At 44.9% G+C, this 17651-nt stretch overlaps 1 protein-coding gene across 8 annotated transcripts in view; it reads right to left on the bottom strand.

The window, feature by feature from the left end:
• The window catches only part of SNCAIP (synuclein alpha interacting protein), a 666776-nt gene that overhangs the window by 281945 nt on the left and 367180 nt on the right, over nucleotides 1–17651 (bottom strand). For all 8 annotated transcript variants that reach the window (XM_069625574.1, XM_069625570.1, XM_069625572.1 and 5 more), the window contains one exon: nucleotides 15995–16095. In XM_069625574.1, coding sequence (XP_069481675.1) covers nucleotides 15995–16051 — 57 coding nt within the window. In that variant the 5' untranslated portion in view covers nucleotides 16052–16095. The remainder of the gene's footprint in view (nucleotides 1–15994; nucleotides 16096–17651) is intronic.

Here is a 17651-nt window from a genome sequence, read left to right as displayed (position 1 = left end):
TTCTCAAAGGGACAAAGAAGGGACCTGCAATTCTTATATTGATTATCCTATAAAACTGAATTAGAGCAAAGAGGCACAGAAAGGGGCCTATATTTTCTATATTGATTATGCAGTAATCTGAATTACAGCAATGATGCACAGAAAGGGACCTGCATTTTTACATTGATTATCCAAAAAACTGAATTAGTGCAAAGAGGCACAGAAAAGGGCCTATATGTTTATATTGATTATCCTGTAATCTGAATTAGAACAAGGAGCCAGTGGGGAGCCTGCATTTTATTTGATTATCCTGTAAACTGAATTAGAGCAAAGGGGCACATATAAGGGCTTGCAATCGTATTTGATTATCTATCCTTTAAACTGGATTAGAGCAAATAATTAAGTTGAGCTATTATGGATTCAAGTTTCTTCTGTGAATTGAATTACAACCTTGTTTGTATAACTTGGAACAGATTGAAATGCTACAGGGCGGTGTGTGTATGATGTGTTAGGAACAGACTTTCTTGAAGCAGTAATTTGTTTAAGCCAGAGGTCATTTGAAAGGATTAATGATTTAGTATTAGAGCACAGACTATTCTGCACCCTTGATCAAAACATACACAACACTCAGACAGGTTTTAAAATGAATTGAAATAATTCAAGGTACTGTTGCCATTGTTATTTGAAATTTCTGAAAGCAAATGCATGATTATTTATTAGTATTTGTTTTAAAAGGTTGAGATCACTGTTGGAGAAGACACATCATTCTGGATGCATTATTTTATTTTGAGGGGGAAGACGTGCAAACATGTTTTAACAATTTAAAAATATACACCAAATTGTTATTCATACATGTTTTCAAAAACGACCAGTGGCTAATTCAAGAAGTGAAAATGAAGATTATTTGTTATCAATAAATGTGCAAATGAAAACGTATGTTTTAAAGCACACTTCCCATTCACACACACATGGCATAATTATGGGAATGTAAGAAGGTAGGTAATCATAGCTTTATCACTGACTTAATTTTTTCTATTCTGTTTGACAAACGGATTAGCAAAACTTCACGTTTAACCTTTGATGGACCTTTCTCAGAGCAAAGCTCTCAGATGGGTCACATAGGAGGAATGATGGAATATGAAGCCACTGAAAAGGGCTCAGCACATCACCTTGGTGAAAATATAACCATAAGAATTTAAACCACCTTCCCTTTAGATGCAAAAAGGTGGCGTCACGGATCCTCACTAGCAATATTTGAAATAAAAATAGGATCCTAGGAATAGGTTAATTTAAATAGTCTTGTATACACTATAGGGTTAACCTGGACCAAGCAATCACGTACAGCTTTTTTCACAGTGGGAGGAGGCTAGCCAAATATAGTCCATCGGAGGACTTTGTAAAGTGAATGCCTAGCTATTTAATGGATGTCAGCTGTATATCAGAAGGGAGGGGGAGTAAAGTGGAAACAACATTGAATTCCCGTAATTTACCCTGACTCCCAATATCCAGTGATATTCCTCTTAGAACCCTGAACATTTCCGGATTGGAAATAAGAAGTTCAACCAAGCATAAAAGAACCTCGTCTGTGAATAGACCTACTTTAAACTCATGCACCACTAATCCCTTTTTGAGAGGGTTCAATCTAATGTATGCAAACGAGGGCTCCATTATCAGCCCAAACAAAGGTGACAAAGAACACCCCTGTCATGGCACATGCCCAACACAAACATAGCAGCCATTCTTCCGTTAACCACAATCTGTGCTTGCGGGTTAGAATAAGGTGCCTTTATATCTCTTATTCATCTATCGCCAAATCCTGCATGAGCCAGTACCTGCATCATAAAGTCCCAGCTGACCCGGTTCGATGCCTTCTCACCGTCTGAGAGAAATGTAATGTTTCACTTACTGTGTCTGTTCCTTGTAAGCCAAGTATAAAAGTCTACCTGATCTGAATGTATTAACCTTGGCAAGACAATGCCCACCCTTGAAACTAGAATCATAGTAAAAATGTTTAGGTCCATATTTAATAAGGAGATCTGACAGTAGAAGGCGCAATTCTTTTGATCCTTACCTTCTTTATAAACAATGGTTATAAGATCCTCTAAAAAAGAAGGAAGGACCTACTCTCCCTTCAAAATGCTGTTTGGCCAGTTGGGGTCTAAACGGTCGGCAAACCTCTTATAAAAGCATGTAGTAAAGCTATCTATTCCCAGGGCTTTTCTCCGAGGACATCTTTCCTATTGCCACCAATACCTCCTCAGTTTCAATTGGGGCTTCTAGTTGTACTTCGTCTTGGTTTGTTATTATGCTGAGCCCCTATACTCATGCATCTGTCCCTCTGTTACCCGCCCTTCATCCTTTTGCAATCTTTGAAAGAATTGAGAAAAACACCAAACCATTTCCGCTAGGTGCATCGCCTCTCGGACATCAGCATCCCTATTGCAATCTACCATTTTTTCTAGTCTCTGTGCTGTTCAACTGCTCGCCAGGAGTGAGTCTGCGTATCACCTTTTTTGTAAAACCTTTGTTTCAGAAAATGCAGTTTAAGAAAGAACTCTTCAATCAACAATGCCCTTAACTCCTGTTTTTTTAATTTTTTTTATATCAAACAGTGGACCCCCTCCGACATCCTCCATAACAGGGCAGCGTCCTCTAACCCCTGCAAGCCCTTCTTTAATTTACCATCCAAAAGGCTCCTCACCTTTTTCCCTTTAGCCCCCTTCCTTATCAAATGCACCCCGCTTCTTGTCTGCCACTTGTCATTTCTCCTGTATCATTCCTCTTAAAGAAATCTTCTATCTTGCTTTCACTTTCATCTCTAAATATAGGATTCCAAAATAGGGAATCATTACATTGCCATCTCTTAACCCCGGTGGAGTAGGTCTCCAATGTCGATTCATAGCATTGCCATATCATGATGTCACCATGATAGTTTCCGAATGTCATTGCTCCATACTGCTATTGCTTCTCCATTAGAATGTAGTCTTTTCAGGCATGTGTAGTATGTGGTCATTAAATTCCCCCCATACATCATACAAATAATTTGTCTTCAAATTGTGTTCCGAAATATTGTCCACACAAAAATACTGCAGAGTTCGCCTGCCACCCTCCCCCAAAACAACAATCTATCTATGGCCAGATCCACCCAAATTTTATAATCTCCTCCCAAAAGGAGTAAGCCCCGCGCTTTGCTCAGCACCATTCACTTCACAAAATGCACATTGACATTGGTAAGGATAGTGAGCCGAACAAAGTGTCAGCCTAATGCCTCCTATTTACCCTTCACTATCAACAATCTGCCTCCGATAGCTCTCTCATTCACAGTTAGTTCAAATCATAATGGTTAGGTAGCAAGATCCCCAAACGTCCTTTTTGCGCTCACCTGAAGCCCAAAACATGTCACCAATATGGCCCCCACAGAATCAGTTCTCTGCCTGCTCTTAGGTTAGTTTCTTGCACAAATAGAATGTCTAACCCTTGCTGCTTGAATACTCTCATGGCTGATGATCTCTTAAAAAGGAGAGTTCAGGACATTTAGGGTCCCCAACATCAAGCAGCCTATCTGGGAACATGCAGGATATGATATGATAGGTTATTTATAACGCGCTTAATACCCAGGGGTTTCTAAGCGCGGACCAGGGGATCGAACCTGTATTGCTCCATGTCGTCTTGCTTCTAAGGCGACTACGTTGCCACTGAGCTATCCTCCCGGCCTTAGTTTAGTCCCATCTTGTCCTCCTTGTTCTATTTTCAGACGACTCCCTCTGTATGGCATAACTCAGTTTCCCATTCTATCTACCGCATTTGCTGCACTTCCCTCCCTGTGGCCCACCCCCCATTCCCTATAAACCACAACATAGCATACATCAGTTACAACAGTGCCCCAGCTTTGAGACACCGATATCATTGTGGCCACCAAAAAGAGCAAATTATTTCCCCAACTTCTTTACTCATTAATGTTGCTTGAATCTAACCACCAATTCCACTAAGACAAACAATGAGTAACAATCCTTCCAATGCTTCAAAATTCTTACTTTTGAAGAGCCACCTAAAATTAACAGGGCCTCCATAACCATTTGCTTCTATTGACACATGCCAGCTTTTCCCTTCCCTATTGATGTCACTTTGGTTCAGGGTATTACTTTCTCCATTGGAGTTGCTGCCAACTTTAATTTTGTCTAGGTTTACTTTCTCATGATGCTACACTCGTCCTCCCACCTGCGGTTATAGACCATGCCTCTGAGGGCTGTTCTTGACATGAATGGTTCACATTTTGAGAAACTGGTCCAAGCATAGCTAAGGCCCTTAGCGAGGGTTGTATAAGTCCGATGCCGGCTGGCAAGGCCGACTGAGGTACGTTTAATCACCATTATCACATGATTTGTTTTTGGCAAACAGGTTGACACATGACAGCCACACAAGGTTATCAACCACATATACAACTACACACAAAACTAGCTTCAATGACAAAAAGAGCAGGGAGCTATTCTAAGTGCCCCTTTTCTATGTTCAAGTTGGCCATGGTGTGTAGGAGGAGGCGCAACTGGCAGCAGGAGTTCGAATGAACGGGGCAGCATCTACATCTAACATTTATTTTATTTTAAGGGCTCAAGTGGAGCATGAGAGGCAGGGAGATAGAGAATGCAGTGCTTAATCAGCCTAGAAAACAGGTTTGCACTTGAGAATCAAGTTGCAATTTTAGACCAGAGAATAGTAATATCCAGTGGGTTTTTATAATGACCAAAAGAGTATGAAACATCTGACTATATTTATTCTAGAAGGACTTTTTTCTTATCCGTATTCATCATGGACATCCTGACATGCCAAGTTTCCTTGAACCGCTCCACACTTTCAATTACATTGTTAGCACACAACTTCCCTAATTCCTCTTTCTAAGGCCCTTGAAGCATGGGTAGAGAGGGTTACACCTTATGCCAATGACACAGCTCCTCTTTTTGAAAGAATACGATGCTTGAAACCCTCGAGCTTGCCAACACTATTGTTGCACATCCTGGGATACCTAACTCAAATATCCAAACCTAGATGTCCACCAAAATCCCTGGTCTTGTGCGTTATGGTCCAACTTAATTCCCAGAACTTTCCAGCAGTGCCATCCCCGTAGAGTTGCCCTTGTTTGCTACATCCAACTTGCTTCTGATAATTTTCCCCTTGTTTTGAATCTCCACAACAACAAACCAAAATGGTAATGCATCAGTCTTAGCACCTCCATATGCCCCAGAATTGATGTCAGGTGCTTCCAGATCCTCCACACGTCTCCCTGTTCTGAGCCAAGAGTTCACACTGGCTACGGAATACTAAGAACCTGAATCTGACATCATGCGCAATATTCTTCTCTACAAATATCTCACACAAGGGAGCTTGAACGTCATCATTCATGACGGATATGATCAAACCATTTATCTCATCCCTAAACTCTTCCTGCACACTCTTCTCTTCCCTAGTGCCATCCCTGATCATACACGCCAAATTCCCTCTCTTGACATGTTTTCTGCACACCATATTCCTGGAATAGCACAGAGTGTGAGATGCCATATGTTCAAACCAACCTCAACAAAACATTCATACGCCTTCCTTTTGTGAAGAGCTCAGCGGTCGAGAGGGCGCTAGAGTGCGACCAAGATGGCGGCTCTTGCGTGAGCTCCGATGGCGCACCAAATCAATCCTTTAAAAATAACAGTTCCAGGGGCCATCCGACACCCCTAAAGACAAGGCTAACATCCCTGGGCGATACACGTTAGCCCGTGGGCCATGACAGCAGCAGAGTCTCCCGTGGCCATCTGGTGGGCTCGGGGCCTGTGCGGAGCGGGTCGCGCCGGAGCGACTCCCTGCGGCGACACCCAGGGCGCAGCAGCAACGCAGGATGGATCGATCCATCCACGATCTTGGCCACGAAGACCTGCAGCATCCCTAGGCCTCCTCGCGCAAACCGCAGCTGCCGCGCAGCCACCCGGAAGAACCTCGCGCTGGGACAGGGTCGGACCCAGTGACTGGCGTCCCCTGCGGCAGCACGCAGCAACCCAGCGGGGCAAGCGGACCCAGAGGCGCATATACCGTAGCCCGCCCAGTGGCCATCCACTTCCCCAGCCTGCCCCACTACAAGAGGGCCCAGACTCCATTGCAGAGTGGCGGCGACAGCAGCAGATACACCAGGTGAGCCGGCCCTCCCCCCAGCGAAATCAAAGCGGACATAGAGAGCTCCGGACGCGGGGCAGAGCATAATAACGCAGCCCTGTCCGCTGCCAGGAGGACACCCCTCCCCCTCACCCCAATCACACAGCCCCGTGAGGAAAAGCAGGGTAGGAAGGCCTGTGCTGCGGCGGGGGCTCGCTCATACCGGGCGGGCTTGCAGTCCCCAGTAGGCCGTGCGCACAAGCTGCCGCGGAGGGGGAGCTGCGGGAGGCAGGAAGGCCCCGGAACCCCCGTCTGCCTGGCTGCCGTGCTTGTGTACCTAGCTGCTGGGAGCCTCGGGCTGGCTGGCAACGCCGCCCAGGGCAACAAGTGGACCTGCATCGTCCCCAGGCACCTGCGGCTCGCCATCCACGACAACGAGGAACTCAACAAAGCAGCTGAGTAAAGTCACCATTGCCCGAGGCGGCGTCAAGCACAATAATCAAGCGGGAGTGATCAACAGGGGCAGCCTAAGCCCCAACTGAACAACAGAGGACTCACCAGCCCGGGGTCCCCGACCCTACATCAGGCAAGCAACGACTAGCGGACCCCCACATGAGTGAGGAAAAAGACGGCTAACGGCGGGGATTCCGCCCCCCCAATAGCAAGACTACTTAAGGAGTCGAGCACTCGCAGACCAACGGAGAGCCCCACACCCCCCACTACAGCCACCCATCCTAGAGACATCTCATACTGCTAAAGAACCCCTGGCGAACCCACGAGTCGCGATTTCTGCCAGGCACTTCCCTGAAGCAAGAGCAACAAGGGGGGAAAACCCACAGACAGTGCACCATTCATGATCTGGGAACAACAAAGCCGCCAAGATGGGGAAATCTGACAAGTCACAAAGAAAGTTGACATTCGAGGCAGGAGCCATAGTCAAAACCCCTAAAGCAAACGATCAACTAGAGAGCCTGGAGGAGTCCATGTCGCAAGACAAAGACCTCGCTCAGACCACAGACATCAGAGAGATCCTCCTTGAATTAAAGCCCGGCATCGGAAACATCGACAGTAAATTGGATACCTTATCTACAAAAGTTGACCAGCTACAACATCGCCTGGATAAGCATGGAGATAGGCTGGACACCGCAGAACAACATATCTCTGGTGCCGAAGATAACGTGGCCTCCATATCCACCAAGGTAATAACGTTAGAAACCCAAATGAAAGCCATCTTGGCTAAAAACGAGGACCTCTAAGGGCGCTCCCGCCAGAATAACATCAGGATCCTTGGGGTGAGAGAACAACAAAACACGATAAAAATTAAAGACTTTGTGGAGACCCTTTGCAAAGAGGTATTTGGCAGTCCCACGCATTCCAACATATTCGTAGTGGAAAGAGCACACAGGGTCCCGACCAGCAGGCCTGTCCCGGGGTCTGCTCCTCGCCCAATAATAGCTAAATTACTCAACTTCAAGGACCGGGATACAATCCTCCGCCTTGCAAGGGAGAAAGGGAAGCTACAACACGACGGAGACCACATCCAATTCTTCCCTGACTTCTCCCTGTCAGTCCAAGCGCAACGCAGAACATTTACCGGAGAGAAGCATCGGCTACAGGACAACTAACTACTCTATTCCATGCTATATCCAGCCAAGTTACAAATTAAACATGATGGCAAATCACAATTCTTTAACACAACCGAAGAGGCAAATGTATTCCTCGACAAGCTGGGGTGCAAACAAGCAAGAAGCAATCCGAGACCCCAAAGAAGAGACCGGGTTGGAAGAGACCCACCATGATACCCACTCTTGCCCATACCCAGGCTGCCTCATGCTACCCAACAGTACCACTGGACTCTACAACCACGTCGAATTTTAAGGTGAGCCTAACCTTGGAAGTTCCCTAGCGCCCCAAGCGCAGCTCAGTTATGTTTTGGGAAATTGGGTGGGGAAATTCGATGGGCAAGTTGGGGATTGCCCGTGACCGGTAGGGATCATGTTCAATGTTATGGAAGTGTGTTGACCTGGGGTCCGCACCCCCCCCCCATCTACACCCAAGATCACCTAGTGGATGTGCTGAAATTGGCTCTCGAACAAGTGGGCAGAAACCTGGGCACAATACCGTAGCAACCTGGCTTGTTACAATCAACTACCTCTTAGTTCCAAAGGCTACCAAACAGGCTACCACCAATAACATTCAAGTTAGCTACCTGGAACATTAAAGGGGGCAATAACCCGACCAAGTCGAGGAAGATGACACAGTATCTCCGGAGACACAAAATAGACATTGCTCTGATTCAGGAAACCCACCTTCTCCCAGGCACAGAGAATCGCTGGGCCAGAGACTGGGGCTGTCATAGATACTTCGCCTCGTATTCTTCATACGCCAGAGGAGTAGCAATCCTCATACACAGCTCCCTAAAATTCAAACTAATCTCAGTCAAAAATGATGAAGAAGGAAGGACACTCCTGGTACATGCGACCCTGGAAAACACAGAATTCATTATCATAAACTTCTACGGGCCAAACGAAGATGGATACAATAACTTTGACAGGGTAATGACGCACCTGGGAGAAGTGAGGTCTGCAACAATCATATGGGCAGGCGACATGAATACTGCACTAGACCCTCACCGAGACAGGTCCCACCCGTCATCCACAACCGTCCCTAAAGCAGCCCTCCAGGTGATCGAAATCTGTAAAGCATACCACTTGGTAGACATATGGAGACACCAACATGGTGAGACTCGAGACTACTCCTTCCACTCCTGGGTCCACAAGACAAGTTCCCGTCTTGACTACATACTGGTCTCCGCACACAGCCAAGTCCAATGGTCAGACAGCCAAATACTGCCTTGAACAATATCCGATAACTCGGCAGTTACAGTCGAATGTACCCCGCCAGATCCATCAGAGGGGAGAAGACACTGGAGATTCGAACCCGGATCCTTACAAGACCAGGTATTCGCCGACCAACTCCGCTCCGAGATTATCTCCTTCCTCGAACTCAACCAAGACTCAGTGGCATCGGCCGGAACCCTGTGGGAATCCTTGAAATGCTAAATCAGAGGTATCTGTCTGAACAAAGAACAGGGCATTCTCAAACTCATAAAATGTGAACTGGCATAAAGCGAGGCCCGACTAAAAGAGCTTGAGCATTTACAGATCACAGCACCAGAACCACACGTGTTGACATCATTGAAGAAAGAACTCGACAACTTCAGAGCAACTGTGGACCGAGAACTAAAATTTCTATCACATGCCATTGCATCCGCCAATACGGAGAAGGACAGAAACTAGGTGCCCTCCTCGCGAGATTGATAGCAGCGGATCACAAACCAACACAGATAGAGCAAATCTGAAACCCTCAGGGCACCTTGGTGCATACAGACAAGGAAATAGCCGAAACATTCCGCGCCTTCTATCAAAACTTATACAAGACCAACTTCACCACCACTCAAGAGAAACTGAAGCAATATCTGGCAGATATAGAACTGTACTGGGTAGATGCAACGCTGAGAGAACCCCTAAACCTACCCATCAAACAAGAGGAAATCCTCCAGGCCATTAAAGACTTACCAAGCACCAAAGCACCTGGCCCCGACGGGCTAACGGGCGAATTTTATAAATCATTTGCACCAATCCTCACACCACTACTGCTGCAGGTTTTCGAGGAGGCAAAAGAGACTGGTTCACTACCCCTGACACTCCGCGAAGGTAATGTATTCCTTCTCCACAAAGCCAACAAACCCCCCGATGAGTGTGGCTCCTACAGACCGATCTCACTAATCAACCTTGACAATAAAATATTAGCGAAAATCCTGGTCTCCACGCTTATTCCCCTGATGCCCACGCTGGTACTAGCAGAACAAGCTGGATTGTACCAGGCCGCAATACAACATTCGGCATCAGACGTATGTTGGAGTCATGGAAGCACTAGATTCCTCGCAACAAGCAGCAGAGGTCTTCCTAGACGCCAAAAAGGCTTTCGACTCCATTGAATGGCCCTTTCTCTTCGAGGTCCTCCAATGAATGGGTCTCGACCAACGATTCATCCAGTTGACCGCCCTCTTGTATAACCAACCCAAATCCCACATAACTCTGGGGAAAGCCAGATCGACAGCAATTGACATTCAGTGAGGAACCAGGCAAGGGTGCCCTTTATCCGCCATGCTCTTCGCGCTAGTAATGGAGCCACTTGCCTCCGCCCTTCGAGCCAGTCACATACACAGAGGCCTCACCTTCGGCCCCCACAAACTAATAATTTCACTATATGCCGACGATATTGTTCTCTACATTCGAGACCCAGCAACAAACCTGAACCCAGTAATACGTGATATAATCAAATTCAGCAACTACTCCGGCCTAAAAATAAACCATAGCAAGTCAATTATATTCCCACTTACCCCTGAGACCCAAGAATTCCCAGATGACTACGGCTTCAAATGGGAACACACAAACGTCCGGTACTTAGGCATCCAAATGGTCAGGGACCTCCAAACCCTCTTTCAAGACAATTATGGTAGAGTAATCCAAACACTCCAGGGGAAAATTGACAGTTGGAAGTCACTACCACTCACCCTCTGGGGACGAGTATCATTGGTGAAGATGGTGATACTCCCCAAACTCCTCTATCTCTTCGTAAATCTCCCCCTACTAGTACCACAGGAACATCTCCAAAGATTGCGGAGCCTAGTCCTAGAACTTCTATGGGCAGGCAGACCAGCCAGAATCGCATACAAATCACTAATCCAACCAGTAAAGAAGGGCGGCATGGCACTCCCCGACTTCGAACGCTATTACCGGGCGGCCCAAGCCCAATTTTTAGGCCACTGGTCACGTTTTGTATGGCCCCACGTCCAGCTAGAGCGAGCTCTCCCATCTCCTTTGCTACACAGAGCAGTTATCTTCGGTCAAACACACACTCCACACAACACCTTAAACACAGTCCTCTCCACCATAGCAATATGGAAAATAATTGCGCAAAAATGTGACTTTCAGACTAGGTTCTGTCCTCTCCTGCCGATAAAATTCATTCCTGGAATTCCCCTAGCTACAGAGAAAGTATATTTAAAGTGGGTCGACAAACTAAAACTAAAAACCATGGGTGACCTTTTCATTGCAGGGATCTTTCTAACTCCCCAACAAGCTAAAACCTGCAGAGCTACCACAGCCCTCGACACATTGATCTACTTTCGCCTCAGACTCGCTCTCCAAGCTATACTACCCTCGTTCCCGCAACAGCCCACTACTTGGCAGCTACTACACAGAGTTATCCAGTCACAGGGGGATGGTAAACTAGTGTCGTTATTGTACAAAATACTGCTAACAGAAACATCCCGAACGCGATAACACCCAAGGTGAGGTGGGAAAGGTCCCTCTGGGTGGTATTCCCAGATGAAGAATGGGACTACATCCTAGCACAAACCCAAAAGGTATCGCTAAACACAAGATATAAACTAATACACCTAAAATTCATCCATCAAGCGTACCATACCCCCGCCAGAACCCATCACTGCCACCCTTCAACCCCCTCGACATGTGGTCGCTGTGGTGCCCAGTCAGCAGACTTTGTCCATCTCGCCTGGTTCTGTCCAACCATACAACACTTCTGGAGAACAATACTCGAAAAGACAGCCGCAATCATAAATGTACCCATAGAACCCAACCCCATGACCACACTCTTGGGACTCACCAAACAACCCCCCCTCCCATATGTAAACTTGGAGGGTTGCTGTTGCTGCTGGCGCGCAAGAGGATTGCAATGTCATGGGGAAAGTGTCCCACACCAACCGTACAGCAATGGTTTAAAGACAGATCCTACTGCCAGGACATTGAATCGAACTTTCTCAGACTATTACCCCTACATGCACGGCCTCCCGGCATCTGGAGTCCCTACATAGCCTATCTGATGTCCACCGAAAACAGTGACTCTTCACGGGATGCATCCACAATACCCCAACAAAATAACCCAGGCACTAAACCCAGTCAGTGATCGACGACAAACTGATATTGACTATTAAATTCACGCACAGATGCAGCCATGGCGGTCAGGGTGATGGAGGGGTTGTGGTGTACAGGGCACGTGTTACTTCCATGTTTCTTTACATTGTAATTTATTTGATTACTGTATAACCAGTTGAAAATACCAAAAATAAAGGTTTTTAAAAAAGGGCTCAGTGGTCACAAGCACTTCAGGCCTCCAGCACCCTGGAAGCTTCCAAGTACACCCCTCCCCTTCTTCTCTTTAACTACACTGGTTGCATCATCCCCCAAAGTTGAGTTTATTTAAGGTACAGGCTTATTTGTTGATAGTCTGGCTAAGCCGAGGACCATTCTTACCGCTTTCTCCAGAGTCAAGTATTTTACAAGTAAAAGTCTTCCTTGCACATCTTTTCTATTGCAACATCCCACATACAGAAGGGTAAGGGGCCCCTACACAGACAGGAACTGGGGAATTCCAAATACAGGAAAAGTTGTTCCCGTTGGACAATGATTATATTATATTTTTCATATTCAGATGTCACAATTAATGTGTGAAAATATGGCAATCTATCGTCATATTTAATTTAGAAGGAGTTTACATAATAGTTTTGTAACAGATTGGGTTATCCACTAAATTTTGTTGCTTGGGGGCCTTAATTCGAAAAACGGGGCGGATATAATCAGAAAATAAGTATGCCAGTATTAAGTTATTCCTCCCTCTTGTGTGCAGACCAGTTAGACAGCTGTGGAGTAAGCGCAGATGTGCAACAAATGCTGCACAATGCCTCAATTTTTTTATCTCATTCAAAATCGTATTTATTCAAACCTTATTCTGAACACACATATACAATACACATCTTTAAGACAAATACAAAATTCTAAAATATCACAGAACTATTACAACAATGTGTAGTAGAAGGTTTCACATACATATAACATTTAGCAAAAAAAATATATATAAATCATTGATCAAGCAGGCACAAAGAAAAGTCAATTTCACCTACTCGTTAAAGTATATCAGTGCAAAGTGGGGTTTGTGCTTTGAGGTGCTGCATATGCAAAGCAGCAACATTTAGATGATTTCCCTATTGATACAGATTGGTATGAGCATACAGACAATCTGAATTATGAACTGTTTCGTTAATAGATCTAAATCAAGATGTTACATACGGAATTGTTTAACTACCAGTTTGAATGGTGTTCTCTGTGTGCACACATTCCCCAGCAGCTGAGATCTAATAATTTTTCAATCGTGCTTTTAGAAGGATGTAATATACAATATTTGGTTGACACAGTGTTTCGGCCCTTTAGTGAGAATCCGCCTCTCCTTAGCGGTTTTCTCTGACAATTTTCAATTGGGCCTTCATCAGGACATACATTGAGTTGAAGTACAAGATACACAAATCGTTTGACTACCCCTTAGTCTTTCTTCTAGAATCTGAATCTTGTTTTTCACACAGGGATGCTGGATATTTCTTTTCTTGCTGTTGCTTTTAGGGTCTGTGGTTATTCATGATAGTTCATTTGGTCAAAATTAGTATCTACTGTCACACATTCTTTTCTTTAGTCAGCCTACTTGTGCCTGTTGGATTTAGGCCAATCAGTTTAATTACTGTCTTCTTGTCCTTCTGTTGATGGAACCTCCAACAATCATACTACTTCACTTTTTTTCCATTTCCTGTTGAACGTTTTCTTCCCTGTGTAGACACCCACCTTTCCGGGAAGTTTACATTTTTTGGAAAAAAACACAAAATCACTGAAGAACTAGATGAGTGTTCAAAATAAGATTTGAATAAATACGATTTTTAATGAGATATGAAAGTTAAGGCATTGTGCAGCATTTGTTAAACATCTGCACTTATTCCACAGCTGGCTAACTGGTCTGCACACAAGAGGGATGTGTAGTGTAATACTTGCATGCTTATTTTCTGGTTCCATAATAAGAACATTAATCGTATCTCAAAGTTACGATTATTTTATTTCCAAACACATACATTTTGTGTAAGAACAACATAAAGGAAAGCATAAAACATCTCCATTTTGTGTATGTTTCATAAAAAACATAATATAACCAAATATGTTTTTGATGGAACATAAACAGAACTGAGATACAAAATTCAGATAGAGTGTTAAAAGAATAGATGCACGTTTATTTATGTATGTATTCTTTTAAGTTTGTCTTATTTATTTTTTTCTTTCTTGCTGTTGCCAGCGAATATCCCTTTGGTTATGTTATGTTTCTAACGAAACATACACATAATGGAGATGTTTTTATGTTTTCCTTTATCTATGTTCTTCTTACCCTGAATTGATACGTTTGGAAATATAATAATCAAACTTTGTAAAAATTACATTTGTGAGATATGATAAATCTTTTATTATGGAACCTGCAAATTAAATACGACTATAGGTTGCCATATTTTCACAGATTAATTGTGATCTCTGAATAAGAAAAATTTATATAATCTAGCCATCGCCCAACCGGAGCAACCCATCATGTATTAGTTCCAACAACGCACAACTAGACTGCTTATCAGCCCACCAGCTAGTGCCTTAAACTTTTTCACCAACATTCACAGGTTGTCAACATTTGACACTGTTCTCTGACTAGCGCCCAATGCCTGGCCAAGGAGCAGGTAGGTGTCTCTCCAGAACTCTGTTCTACTTGGGCCCAAACTGTTCTTCTGTAACCTCTGTCATGTGGAACATGTCACAGCCCACTCGGATGCCCTCCCTGACAGGTTCAGCTGGCAGTGTTTTGAAAAAGACTCCCCTCTCCTCCACTCTACTGCAAGACATAAAGGCATATGGTAATGTGGTAAGTGTCAGAAATAATGTGGCAACGTTTTGAGTCGCTTGTAGTAGGCTGGAATTCCATAGAGGTTTAGCACTCCCCACAGGGGAAAGCAGCAGCGTTTTGTCAATCAGTTGTATCACGGCAGCTGTCTGAATATCGTGGGTGCAGAGACTGCTCCTAAATTTAAAACAAGTATAATTTCTAATTTACAATTTTATTTGTTTTCATTTTTGTAAATACCCAACTACCACAACTGACTTCAGAGCTGAGGACCAAACTGATGGCGCATCTTGTCTTATTTAATGTTAGAATGATTATCACACTGCAGCTGGTTACTTTCAGTGTTGATGTTTACAACTAATTACACGTTGGTCTTCGGGAATTGTAAGAGTACAACTACCGCCCTTTTCACTGTAGAACTGATTGCTTCACCAGCATCCACTCATTCACTCCACCATTCCCCACTCACCCTGGCATTCGACCCCAAATCGCATTCAACCATTTACTTCAAGGTGAACCCACAAAGTGATTGGGTAGCACTAGCGTAGACAATTACCGTTCGTTCAATTCTTTCCTTTTTGTTAATGACAAAAACATACCCCGAAGGGATAATGTCTTGGAAAGCCATTGGCCCCGCGTGTGGAGCTCGAGCTGACTGTAAAGTGAACTCTGTAACAGATGATTGGACAGTAATAAGCAGTGTACTGGGGCATACTGTCGAAACCTAGCCTGTGTATACCAAAGAGCGGAAATGTGGCTTGGTAGATTGTCCTGCGGATACAATGGTAAAGACATTAGCCTTTTCCTGGTCCATGACTTGATGATTTGTCTGCATTTAGTAATGTGATCCTAAGTGTGGCCAACTCCGAAAAGACGTCATAGTTTAAATAAAGAGATCACGATTCACAATCGGTCAGATTTTAGAATTAAGAAAACATGCTCCAATGCTAAACTCATTTTCCATTGCATGAAAATTCATTTACAGAGAACACAAATTGTTCCCAGAAAAGCCTGTGGTTTCAGCAAAGTTATGGAATCGGGCACGGTTTGCTTCCATCGATGATCATGTGCCATATACACATGTGTAAAGATATATACTCACAGAAATATCATCAGTAAAGTCGATTTCATCCAAATCTAGGTATTCAGGGGCATCCATGGTTCTTTGCACATTTTCGGTAAGTCAGGAGTTGGAATGGACACCTGCAGGAAAGATGAAAGCAGTGTGAGTTTCCTTACAGGCCTGCATGGCACGGCGAAACCCTTCAACTGCAACCAGAGAAGCGCACGCGGCGCACGGCTCTTCTAGGTTACAGGCTGTGCAGTAAGATTACATTTCATGGCCCTTTGACTAAACGTTTGCATTCATTCACACATTCACGTTTGAACACCAAGAACACCTGCCAAAAGAAATGCAAAAAAAATAATTTAATAAATATCTAGTGGGGGTCGCGTTCCGCGAAATGAACATTGCATGGGGGTGCCCATCTAATTTGTAGTTTTGTGCAAAAGGTTCCTCTCCGTACAACGTTAAACCTTTTCGTTGCATAGTCGAAAGGTAAAAAGTAAAACACAGACAATTTTGCCTTTAAAGTTTATTTCCATGTGTTTATACCTCAAACAATCACGATTGTGGGAGAGATTTACAATCGACTGCAATGGAATCGGTTTAACGCCACCATGAAGATACATGGTGGTGTAAAACCATGGGCCTCATTATGACCCTGGCGGTAAGTATCGGTCATTACCGGAATGGCGCAAATAACGTGTCCGTGCTGGCAAGAGACCGCTAAAAGCGGCACATTACGAGTTCTTGGGCACGAGCATTGCGCCATGCCGGTAATGAAATCACTGCCATGCCGCTAAAAGGAGAAAAATCCAACTTACCAGCATCGTATGCAGTGCAAATAGCACCTCCGCCACCCTAGCTATCGACATTACCGGTCACCGCTAACAGCGGTAACCGCAAATAGCGGGAACCTCTATTAGCGATGACCGTAAATAAGCGGATCCGGAAGTAGTGTCATCGCACAGGAACGGGAAAGAGCAAGGCGGCCATCTTTAAAAATACAATCCATTGCCATCCTCTGTTACCAGGAGACATCTGACCCCCACAACTTCCACACACCTCCAACACCATCCCTTTGACATCAGGATGCCAAAAGTTGTAAAGAAAAGCGGAGAAAAGCAGAGAAAAGCGGAGATCGGCTGCACCAGGAGTGCTTCTCAAGGGAGGAGCTCACCATGTTGGCCGAAACCCTCCAAGAACATGCAGACGTTTTGTTCGCCACAGAGATGACCCGACCGGCGCTGCTGAGGAAAAAGGCGATTTGGGCTATGGTCGCCCAGAGGGTCAGTGCTGTTGGCACAACACCCCGCACCCCCAAACAATGCCACAAGCGGTGGGACGATCTACATCTCCGCGTGAGGAGCATACTGACGGCAAACCGGAATATTGGCATGGCGACAGGTGGAGGTGCCGAGTCGCCTCTAAAACTCCAGCCGTGGGAGGAGATATGTGCCTCCACCATAGGCACGGAGAGTATAGAGGGAGTTGGGGACATGGGAAGAGGAGCCCCGTCATCAGGCGATGCAGGTAGGTGTCTCAAGTCTAACTATGCCAATACCACCACGATGATGTCCAGATGAATGGGAAGCGCAATGATGCATATCAGGGTCCACCAGACACATTAGCACAAGACTCCATACAGGCAGTGCTGAGCCTCACCTTGTACACATGCATAATGCACCCTGTTTCT

Source organism: Ambystoma mexicanum, chromosome 6p (genome assembly GCF_040938575.1).
Source record: "Ambystoma mexicanum isolate Mex_15411 chromosome 6p, UKY_AmexF1_1, whole genome shotgun sequence".
NCBI classification, from domain to species: Eukaryota; Metazoa; Chordata; class Amphibia; order Caudata; family Ambystomatidae; genus Ambystoma; species Ambystoma mexicanum.
This window is presented reverse-complemented; position numbering and strand designations above follow the sequence as displayed.